The 11,979-nt window shown below is 39.0% G+C and overlaps 1 protein-coding gene across 2 annotated transcripts; it reads right to left on the reverse strand.

Annotated features, from left to right (window-relative positions):
- Window positions 1–87: 87 nt before the first annotated feature.
- On the reverse strand, window positions 88–7,394 carry LOC122291958 (protein FAR1-RELATED SEQUENCE 4-like). Of its 2 annotated transcripts, XM_043100029.1 has the most exons (10): window positions 7,156–7,394; window positions 6,327–6,848; window positions 4,002–4,076; window positions 3,878–3,937; window positions 3,565–3,693; window positions 1,206–3,479; window positions 1,029–1,118; window positions 849–926; window positions 672–751; window positions 88–550 (listed from the first exon to the last, which is right to left on the reverse strand). In XM_043100029.1, the coding sequence occupies exons 2-9, from the start codon at window positions 6,339–6,341 to the stop codon at window positions 689–691; spliced, it is 2,784 nt and encodes a 927-aa protein (XP_042955963.1). In that variant the 5' UTR covers window positions 6,342–6,848; window positions 7,156–7,394; the 3' UTR covers window positions 88–550; window positions 672–688. The 2 variants fall into 2 exon arrangements, with proteins under 2 accessions (XP_042955963.1, XP_042955964.1); XM_043100030.1 differs by lacking the exon at window positions 1,029–1,118.
- Window positions 7,395–11,979: the final 4,585 nt, after the last annotated feature.

The raw sequence follows: 11,979 nt of genomic DNA on the forward strand, positions 1-11,979 counted from the left end.
TCATGTAATAACTAATTAATTCCCACCCCACCTATTTAATTTTTTAGTGAATCCGTCAAAAGCATTACAGACAAGAGCTAGATAAGATGGGTCCATACAATAATATTTCCCATTGGATAGAAACTAAAACATGTAAAAATATAGAGCCATGGAAAATGGTTAAAACCAAAACACATACAAGCACTGCACCTTGTACACAAGGAGCTAGCTACATGCATGCCAACTGTTTGGTTCTTACAAAATGATCAGCTAAAAAGTTGAGACTTTAATAGTACTAATGGGGTGAGTAGATCATGAATCAACAAGCATGAATGAAAATTATAACCCATCAACAATTTCGGCATATTAAGTTTCAGTTCCAAAAATACAAAAATGGGAATCACATCCTCATGATTCACTACCACACCAGTCTTCACTAGTTCCTGCTAAAGATCTTTTGAACTAAATGGGACACTGCATTTCTTAACGATCATCAAGCCTTGCATTGCTGTGAGCCATCTTCAGTGATCCTGTTATCTTGAATGGTGCTGATAACATTTGCAAGGTTACCCTGGAAATAGAAACATATCACTAATTGTCTTGTGCAAAACCACACTACAGATTCTAAAACCTGGACTTAATAAATCAAATTTAAGGTTGTCCCATAATAAACAAAGCAGAAAAATGTAGACCCATAAATCATCTTGACTCATGGCCACGGCTGTGTCCCAAGCAAACTATCCGGCTGAGTTTCATCCACCTCAAGTTGCATCTGTGAATATAATATAACAATTAAACACGACTCCACATGTAACAAAATCAATCACTTTAAAGAGAGCGAAGTGATGAAGTTAAACAAGATGGTTTACACTTTCTTGACCATCAATCACAGCAAAGCCAAACTCGGTTCCACTAAAGTCCACCACTTCGGTAGTGTTTTGAGGCAGCTAACAATACATAAAAAAATATTAGATCAAAGTAACCTGTAGAGCATATTTGTCCTAACACTAATAACACAATATAATTTAAGGCAGTAAGAAGTATGTAACTTGAACGGAAACATTCTCTTGAGTTCCAACAACAGTTTGCCCAAATAAATTTCTACACGTGTCAACAACTTCGCTATCTCTTCCATGCGGCTACAAATCAATAAAAAACTAAATTATATCTAACAAACAATTACACAATATGAAGCTCAAATATTTAGAATGGAGCAATGAGTTTACCTGTTTACGTTTTCCTTTCTGAGTAGCTTTCTTCGTCGTGAGTTTGACTCTCTCAATCATTGATTTTTTCCTGAGCGATGACAGTCTGCCTTTGCCTGTCACTACAAGGGGACTCAATACTTTTTTCGAACTCCCAGCTGTAGTTGTATCGGCAGTTGTAATTGCAACGTTGGAACAAGTTTGATGGGGTGGCTTGCTGGTGCGGTAGACATCGTTCATTGCATTCAACTTAGCTATCATATCTTCAGCATGCTCATCACATGAAGCTGCATTTGTGGCGATCTCATAGCATCTCTTGATGATACATGAATATCTGCACACTTCTGGTCTCTCATCAACTATGTCATAACTACTTCGTATAAGAGTGTATGTCCGTTTTATGTCTTTCCTCCATCGATCTAATATGTATTTTTTTGGTACTGAACGAACTTTGTTAACTCTCATAATAGTTAATGCATGTCTGCACAATATTCCTCTCATCTCGAACAAGGCGCACGAACACTTCACATCACATTCAGCCTCATTAAAGTACACTAAGTGGGTCACCTCCTTGGTGAAATCATCAACACAAACTTCATCTTCTACATGGTACGTTGCAATTACACCATCCTTCTGGTGTAGAGTTGGAAGACAACCAAGCATCCCTATTATTTCTTTCTGAACTTCTCTAAATTTAGAGTTAGTGTATATGTCCTGAAATATCTTCTCGAGTGGAGAGACAGAGACAACAGGAATTGTGACGTTGAATAAGTGGATATCCACCCTATTTTCATTCTCAATCTTCTTTCTAAATGCATTATCGAACTGATCAACAAACTCTTTTAAGTTTGTCCTAGCATGAACATACTCGTCAAAGAAAGTATTCATCTTCTCGCTTCGTTGGGTTGTACTCATTCCAGCCCAGAAAACTTCTTTCATAAATACTGGTGCCCAATACATACGCTCTGTGTGTAAACTCTGCAACCAAGCATTCTCTTGCAAGTTGCATGTCGTAATTAACACTTCCCAACATTTCTCAAACTCCTCTATTGTTTGAGGGTCATATATACAGTTTAGCAACTGACTTTTCAAACCAGTTTTGTATGCGTCATGTGAACCTAGCTTCTCAGGTACTTTTTTCAATATGTGCCATAAGCAAAATCTATGTCGGCTATTTGGAAAGACGAGTGCAATCGCATTTTTCATGGCTTTATCTTGATCTGTGATAATAGCCTTCGGAGCTTCACCATCCATACAGTTCAACCAAGTCTGAAACAACCATGTAAACGTTTCTGTATCCTCACTAGAAATCAATCCTGCACCCAAAAGAATTGACTGGCCATGGTGATTTACACCCACAAACAGTACAAATGGCACCCCATATTTATTTGTCAAATATGTGGTGTCGAATGCGACGACATCACCAAAATATTTGTAGGCTGCCCTACTTCGTGCATCTGCCCAGAAAACATTCCTCAACCGCCCATCATCATCCATATCTATCAGTGAAAAGAATCCGTCATTCTTGTATTGCATCCTAGCAAAATAGTCACAGAGGGCTCCAGCGCCACCTTTCCCAAGTTGAATGTTGCATATCTTATCAACATAATTACGACAATCTTTTTCATTGAATGACAAGTTCTCAAACCCACCTGCTCCTTGCACAAGAGAGGCGAAACTCTTGTTCATTCTGATGCCAGCATGATCATTTGTATTTAACACTCTTTTAACAGGCTCACTCACTTCTTTACTGCAACGAAAGAACCTCGAATTTTGTGGACTTAGGCCGTGATTGTGGGAATTGTGAACAGTCAACACCTTAAACACCCCTTCAACGAATGTAGCATTTATCTTCGCCTTACAGTCTGTCTTGGATGTTGGACGTGGTCTCGCGACATTTGACGTCCGGTTTCGTGCCTTCCCACCACGAGCACAACCCAATGTGACATATCTAAGCCTTCCATCCTCAAACCTATGGCTTCTTTGTGTCATTATCCCAAAACCACATTGTTTCCCATATTTTTTATAATAAGAAACTAATTCTTCTTCAGATTTAAACACCATCCCCAACTTCGGCTCCTCAATGATATCGGCTCCCTCAGCATGCATAGTATTTTGTGTCCCGGATTCATCGTCATCTTTGGATTCAACAGTAGTATGCACAGAGGGCGTAGACATACTTTTTTCACTAGAGTCAGGTGTGGCATTTTGAATTTCATCCACATGGCTTGAACTTGCAGAGTGTAAACCAATTGAAGGGTTAACTGAAGAGTGAAATGAGGGCAGCATATTTTCCTGCAATTTACACCCACAAAATGTGCAAAATCGATTAGAAACATGGTGAAAAATAAACGCATTACTTAACGAACAAACTTATCACCTGACTAGTCCATGTAGATGGGTTGGCATCAGGACGAGGAACAAATGGCGGTAACCACGCATGTGGCATTGGAGGATGGCAACCGTGCATATAGTTTGAGAAATTCGGATAAAATGGTATTGGTATCACCTAACATATAAACCAATAATGATTATGAAACAAGAATGTATTGATATAGTCTCATGCCATTTGATTGAGTTATTTGTTCCTTTTTTACATGCGAATGAAGAAAAATTAAATTTAGAAAACAAGCAACACAAAGTATAGACACTATTAGAACAATCAAATGAACTTGATTTAATATTCACTTCACCTGGGTTGCTAGATTGGTTGATGAATTTGTAGTAGGAGGTGTTGATCCAAGTGGTATCACCTACGGAGCAAAACCAATCATAATAATGAACAAAAACTGAATTTTAACTTTAATTGATGAATACCTGTGTTGCTGGATTTGTTGCTGGATCTGCGGTAGGAGGTGTTATAGGAGATGTGTGCTCCTCCCCTCTCTCCATCTAGAGAATATTTCAGAACATTAACAATCATCTTAAACCAACCAGAACAAATCAAGCCTATAATTAAGGACAAATCCAACTTCATTGACAACCCTAGTGTTAGTGATGATGATATTGCAAGAAATTCCAATCCATGATGAATTGCTAGTCTGCAGCATCTTTGTTCTTGATCTTAACCCAACCCCAAAACTCAAGTGGCAGCAATGAAATGCTATAGTGTGTTACATGTTCGATTGTTAGTAGTTGTATGATGATGTTTTTATTGCTTGTAGAATCATAATGGCACCAAATACTTCAATTGTAACACCCCTGGACTGATAGTTAAAGGTACGGGGGACGAAATGGAAAACAAACAAACAGAAGAAATTGACAAGTCAAGTCAATGTTTTTAACTTACGTTCCATTTCAAGTTTTTTTATTTCAGTTTAATTTTTTTCATTGGCCAGCTTATCTTATTACTATTCTGGACTCGATGCAGGCGATATTCAAGGATGGTTGATGTAGTATCCTTCTTATTTATGGATAGAATTAGCTTTTATGCTTTTGTTAAGGTCCAATTGGTTTTATGTCTTGGGGCTTGGACCTAGTTTTCCATGGTTCTCTGATCAAGACAGACTTGGATTCTTTTCATACCTCTATGAATAATATCATAAAGAGTAGGCACTATTCTAATGTCATAGGGAATTGATATTAACATTAGGTAAATTACCTAAATTCTAATTTCATACACTTGTATATTTACGTGAGGGTGAAAACTATCAAAACTTAATTTTGTCTTTCATTGGTTCATAGGTCTTTTTTTGGGGTAATAGCTCTTAGGTCTTTTCCTTGGCTCTTAAAATGTGAAAAAAAAAAAAAAAAAGAAGATTGTTATGATCTAAATTGTAGTTTGTGCTGTTATTGTGCTTGTGGGTACACAGTTGTGACATTTATGACAATCTTTGAAGTCACTAAAATGTGCACATTAGTAATGAATATATTGCATGTCAATATACTCGTGGTTAACAGTTCAGACACACAGAATTTGCAATTCTGAGGAGAGCATATCTTCAATTATTTGTATTAACCTATGCTAATGGTGGTTTCTTATAGAATGAAAAGCAGGCTGATAAAGGAACTCAAATGGATGGGAAAGCTATAACTGAGGCTTTAGCATATAAATCAGGCATTGCTTGAGTCTAAGGCTAGTAGCTTTCCAATGGTTCATGTCAAAACCATTCCAAACATTTTGACATGACTATTAATCAGTCTTGAGAGAGGTTTTTTTTTTTTTTTTTTTGTTTAGGGGGGGGGGGGGGGGGGGGGGTAGATCACCTAAATCTGTATAGGCATACCACCTTCAACGCTATAATTTTCCACTTTGTTCTGCCCAAAGAGAATGCCACAATGGTCCTTTAGAAGGTCGGTTTTTATTTTTTTATTTTTTATTTTCTTTTACAGGAAACCTCTCCAAGGCAAGGCCCTTTGGATCCACCCCTACAGAGTAAATTCCCGTCCTGTGCACTGCACCCTATGAAGTTTTCCTACACAGAACTGGTTAAATTGTTTGTTTTTCACTAGGATTGTGGCCCCAAAAGATTGTTTGCACCCATGAAGTGTTGAATCTTGGACCTTGAGGGGGAGCGATATCCCAAGACCAAGGCCTTCACCACTTGGGCCAACCCCTTGGGGTTAGAAGGTTAAATAATAATAGGTGTATTCCCTCATGACGTTCCATAAAGAGCATCGTAGGAAGGCGATAAACCTCTAGCTAGTACAGAATCTAAAGAAAGAGTGGATGCCACCTGGCCTATTGACTCGCCAGAAATGAAAATGAGAGAGAGTTAGTCATATGAAACAGATTGAATTGAAATTCTGAAGCCAATCCAACTTTAGACTTCCATGATACCATGCGTTAGGCAACATAAATTCATCGGCTTCAGCTGAGAAAACCTTACAGCAACTCCTCACTAGCTCCTACATTTTAGCTGGAGTTACTTGTAACTCAGCTTACCAGTGGAGCAAACAGGATCAATTTTGATTGCCAATTGACAATATGCTATTTGATTGGAAAACCTCAAGAGATAAGAGCACAATGCGGTGCTAATGGGGAGAAGTATTAGATTTTAGAACAGGTAATAAGCATAGGGAACAAGACCCCCAACATAGGAAATGTAGTTCTAGTAAAAGCAAAGATATGCCAGGAAGAAACCCAGAACAATAAAATATAAATTTCAGAGAATCATTAGAACAAATGGCTCAAAAACTTACCGTTGGCGGATCCATTAAAGAGGCAGAGCGATGACTGTGAGATAGAGGCTTATCCAGATGGAGATGCCGTGAAGGGGCGGCGTGAATCTGAGAGACTGAGATCTAGAGAACGAGATACAACTTGTTGGCAGAGGCTTGCAAGAAAGGGGGACCGACGGAGACGACCATGAGAGGCTTGCTTAGGAGGTGGGTCGCGGAGGAGATCCGCCAATCTGCAGCGGAGATGAAAATGGCGAAAATAGGGTTCCAGCTGGGACCTCAGTGAAGGAGGAGCAGGAGGGGAGAAGCCACCTGAGGTACCTGTGGAGGAGGAGCAGAAGCCACGGAGGGGAGACGGTGGGGGAAAGATGAAAATGGCAGCTGAGACCTCAGTATTCTTTTCGTATTTTTCGTTTCTCTTTTTTTTTTTTCCTTTTTTTATAAGAAATGCCCCTGCCATGTCAGCATTGGCGCGCCTGTACCCAGAAGAACCGGTTTTTTATTCCTTCGAAGTTTTGAAACCAAACGCATCAGAAGCACCAACTGAAACAGGAAATTTATCACGTAAATAGAATGGTAAAGAGCAGCGAACAAGTAATCAAAATTAAAATTACAATTCAGAGCATTTGGCTCTATTGTTTCCTCCAAATACATTAAAATAATATGGAAAAAAATAAGCGAAACCGGAGAAAAAAATAAATAAACACCTCCACAGCGATCAAAATTGCAATTCAAAGCAAGAAATGATAAATACAAGCAATAAAAGAAATAGATTTCCAGACCCATAGTAATGTGCATTTATAGAGAGAGACAAGCCTGGAAGACGAAACTTGGAATCAACGACACTCACATGATTTGCTTTGTTCTTTCGCTGTTAGTACAGGCCGAAATTAGATTTTCTAGACGAAGAGCTTCGAATTTGTTATTGTAGGATCACTAGCTTACAGCAGTTCTTGTGAATTCTTGGTGATTCGGGAAGAAAGCTCACGAGCGAACATATACGTAGATTTGCCATGAATTTAATTCCTCTTAGGACACCGAACCCTAAAACACGAGAAGGGATGAAAAGTGATGAAAGCGAAGGGTTCTAGCCCTCTGGGCCTTATGGCCTAAGAACATTGACAATGACCTTGCCATTGCCAATTGCAAGTCCAAAATAAAGGTTGTTGGAGGCGTTTTTGGTATGCAATGGCCTAGTGAAAACCAAAAAGTTTGACATAAAGTGTACAGTAAATGTAAGGTGCTCTTCATGTTTGGCGAGCAACTGTTCTGAGTCTATGAATTTTTTTATTCTTTTTCTTTCACCCGCTCTCTCCCCTTTCCCTCGGTTTCTCATTTCTCCCCAACAGATTCATTCTTTCTTTCTTTCTCCCAAACTGTTGAGCATTCGCCCTTCTTCTTCAGCCGCCGCCTTGAATCAAGTCCAGCGGTCCCCTCCTCTAGCAGACGCCGTCGTCTCCGAGTGCTAATGTAAGTCTCTCTTCCTCTCTCTTCCTCGCTCTTCTCTCCCTCTTCTCAGTTGAATACTCCGAACGAAACTCCAAACTCTTCTCTCCCTCTTCTCCGATTGCCTCCTGAAATGTCTTGTTTTTTCATCCATTTCGTGCCCTTATTTTCCCAGCCAGGTCAAATCAAAGCATCGGCTTTTGATACCCGTCCCACACCGAAGTCTCTTCCTCCACGAATCTCCCACTACAGGTATCGTATGTTTGCATGAATGCGATGTTTTTGGTTTTTTTTTTGTAGATGAAATGGTAAACGGTTGGCATTATTGTTTTTATTTTTTCCTGCATTTGGGCGAGATTCTTGGTTATATGTAAAATTTGTTGGTGCTTGGACCCTGATGCCTCATCTTGACGTTGCTTGATTATAAGATTTTGGGTTGTTGCTTGACATTGTTGTAGATGAAGGCTTGTTTGTCTATTTTATTTTTCTTCAATGTGTTTATCAATTCTTGGTCTGTAGTTGGGGAAATCAAGTGTATTTGGTAGACCTAACAGTCTTGAAATGGCAGTAGTCGAACTCTGCCACTTGGGAAAGTGAAGACTGCCACTCCCAGAATGTATTTTTGACAACTTCTTCATGAATTTATAATAATGAACTGTGTCAGTGTTTTTGGGTGGTGGTGTCGAAGTCTAGGGTTTTAATAAAACTGCATCAATTATATGGGAGTTTATATATGTGATTGTTGGGTGAATGGTTGGTAAAATATAATTATTTTTATAATTAAGTAAATTATAAAAACTAAATATTTATAATAATTTGAAGTTAAATAGTTAAATAATAATTTATTTAATAAAGTTATTAACTAATATATGAAGTGTATTTGTAAAATAAAAAAAAAAATTAATATTATTAAAATATATAATATTTTATTATTAATTAGACTTTAAAATAGCTAGTACAATGTGAACTAATATATCTAAAAATCTATTTTAGACTTGCAAGTTACCATTCTAGCTAAATTATGGACTTGGCAATGGCCTAGCTCTAAGAAGTGAAGTAAGGTTGAAGTGGGAACGACGTCGCTGAGTATTATGAAGAACTGCGTTTTTGGGGCTGACTAAAGTGGAGGTTGTCGTTTAAGGAGCTGCAATACGCAACGTTTTTATTAATAGTAGTCTCGTTTTCGCCCATTGGGTCTGTTGTAATGGACACCGTTTTGGAAGCATTTTCATATTACTGTTATTTGTAATTTCTATCGAGGAATGCTACACATCATCCCACACCACACATTTTATATATTAAAATATTATTTTTTATTTTTTTATTTTTTTTCATTTTGTTCTAATTAAACTAATTAAATTATTGTATTTATCATCTACACACTATATATTTATTATAATAAAAATAAAAATAAAAATAAAATAAATATAATATATGAAGTGTGAGGATAACGAGAAGAATTTTCCATTTCTGTGAGGTTAGTTTATCAGTGCTGGGAGTTAGTTACAGAATCCGTAGTGTTTTCGTTTACGAGGCAAACGTGAGGAAGAATGAATCATCTAGAATTTGTTAAGGTCCTAAGGATACTCTCTTGTACGGAGGCTTGGAATCCCACGAAGTATTCTCTTATCAATATACGCGTGGCTCATCGAAACTTTTCTTCAAACACCTTCCATACGCCCTTCTTTTCATTACTGCAGCTTCCATATATTATATACATCTCCACCAAATGCTTGTTACACAACAACATTCATAGCAGCAATTACAACAGGTATTTAACAATTTCTTCAAGAACTTTCGTGGGATTTCTAGTGTATGTCTCAAAGTTTTGAAATCCGTTCCGGAGACCATTCCAGTTGAAGCACTGGAACGGAATATTTCGGTACCGGTACGTTTCGGTGTACCGTTTCGGAATTAATTATATATTCTATATAAATATTTATATGTATATATAAACTAACAATTAATAAAATAAATACATATATATGTAAGTGTGTGATATGTATATGTGTATATATATAGAAGAATTAAAGATTTATAAAATGAATATATATTAAAAAAATCATAAACTTGAATTAAGACACAAAAATAAAGGAAAAAAATTAAATAATAGACAGATTATTAAAAGTAACAATACTTCTAGTATACGGAAAGGGGTATTTGAATTCTAAAAGTACAATTTTATTCATTATTTTTCAACTTATTTACAAGAGAGTTTTTTTTTTTTTTTTTTTTTTTTTTTTTTTTTTTTTTTTTTTTTTTTTTTCCGGACCAGAATTACTATTCCGGCCGAAATTGACCGGAATGGCCGAAATTTGACCCGGAACGGAATAGATACCTATTCCCTTCCGGTCACTGTTCCGGCACGAAAAATTCCGGTCATTCCGCCCAGAACGGAACGAATTTTAAAACATTGGTATGTCTCTCCTGTTGTTGTTAATGAATGTTTCGGCATCTTTGGGAACCTTCTGCAGACCCATGTGAGTCTTACGTACGCCATTCCGAAGCCAAAGGAAAATCATGGTAAGGGGATGTAACCGGTTGGGTCTACGTCAAAACCCCAAGGCAGGAGGCCACGGGCCATGCCTTGACCAGCACCAGCCCATGCCAAGATAACACGCCAGCAGTACTGTTGGCGTCGCTTGATTGCCTACAGACCGAGCCCTTGGTGAATGCTAGACCACGGTCAGGCAGCGAACAGTCGGCGCGCGCACGTAAGCGAGGTTGTCACACCACACTCAGAGCACGGCTAGACTGCACGCACGCCTAGTGAGCGTGCGCAGAGGGCACACATGGGCTATGCGCACACACCGCATGCATGCATGGGCATTGGTAGGCACAAGGCCCATGCATGGCCTAGGCACCCGCGCAGCGCACGCTTGCACACTCATCTTGGAATTGACGGTGTGGCTACCCAGTAGGCTCATGCATGCTGACATGCTGCTCAACGCCTTGGTCTTGACCAGGGCCACGCTGATCAACGACATGGCCTTGGCCAGGGCCTTGCTGTTCAACACTTTGGTCTTGACCAGGGCCATGCTGATCAACACCCTGGCTTTGGCCAGGGTCTTGCTGACCAATGCCCAGGCACCACAACCTAGGCCATGCAGACCAACGCCCAGGCCCCACTGGCCTGGGCCATGCAAGAGCCTGCCATGCTTAAGCCAACCACGGTCCAACCCAGCGACTCACCAATGGCGCCCAGCCCACACAACCTGGGCCACACATGCAAGGACCATGGACCAGCCAAGACTAGTCCGGCAGGCCAACCTGAAGACCCACGCGTGCAAGCATGAAACCTATACTGTGAGTCATCCTGGCCACCCATGGGCCACTGACAGCATGAGGCCTTAACCAGGAGACGTGGGCCCAGAACCATTTTTCCTTTGTAATCGTTTTAATTGCTTTCTAGTATAAGTGAGGCAATAGGCTATCACTTAGTTTTTATCTTTGAACATTTAGACGAATTTGGCTTGTAAGCTCCCATAGACACATTGGTGCTTTGTCACTTAGGCTCCATTGGGTACAATCCGTGAATCCCAAAGGAGAAGGCTCACCCTGTGCAATTCGTGAATCAGGGTAACTTATTGATTTCATTGTTTTCCTTTGATTAATACATTGTTGAGGTATTTCAGCATTTTAGATTGTATCTATTGCATCACATTCGCATTTACTTGCTGATTATTTTAAACCGTTCGAGTGGGGCATCGCTTAAGGCAGCCACTGTGACGCCCCCAAATTTCGTTTAGGATTGAACGGACATTTGAAGCGTCAAGACATGCAACACAAGGTTACCTGCCACCGTTCATGACATATAAGATGCAATGTTTCTAATATGCATCTAACATTATGTAATATTCGCAGCGGATAAATTTTTCTTTAGCAATACTATGCACCAAATTGAAAATATCCCAAATGCTTAAAACATACTTCATATATAAAGACCTATTGAACAACTAAGATCATAACACTAGTCCAAAATGCTTATGATCCAAAAAGTACTAGAGATGCAACTCCATCGTACAAATAGTAATTTACGTTAACTACTATATTAACATTGACGTCGCAATGTCGCTCAGTCAACTGTGTCTAGTTGGTCAGCTCCTGATTCTCCTTTAGGTCCTGTAACAAGATCTACCATTCGGGAGGAATGGTAATTGGGACTACCACAGTGAGATTTGATTACAAATTTCAGCAAGTTAACAAAAACATTTCACACAAGCTAATG

Source organism: Carya illinoinensis, chromosome 13, assembly GCF_018687715.1.
Source record: "Carya illinoinensis cultivar Pawnee chromosome 13, C.illinoinensisPawnee_v1, whole genome shotgun sequence".
Lineage (NCBI taxonomy): Eukaryota > Viridiplantae > Streptophyta > Magnoliopsida > Fagales > Juglandaceae > Carya > Carya illinoinensis.

Coding starts and splice junctions, on each gene's coding strand:
- LOC122291958 (XM_043100029.1), bottom strand. Junction 3,938..4,001: donor CAACAAATCCAGCAACACAG/GTATTCATCAAT, acceptor TTTGCTCCGTAG/GTGATACCACTTGGATCAAC. Junction 752..848: donor TGATTGATGGTCAAGAAAGT/GTAAACCATCTT, acceptor TTATATTCACAG/ATGCAACTTGAGGTGGATGA.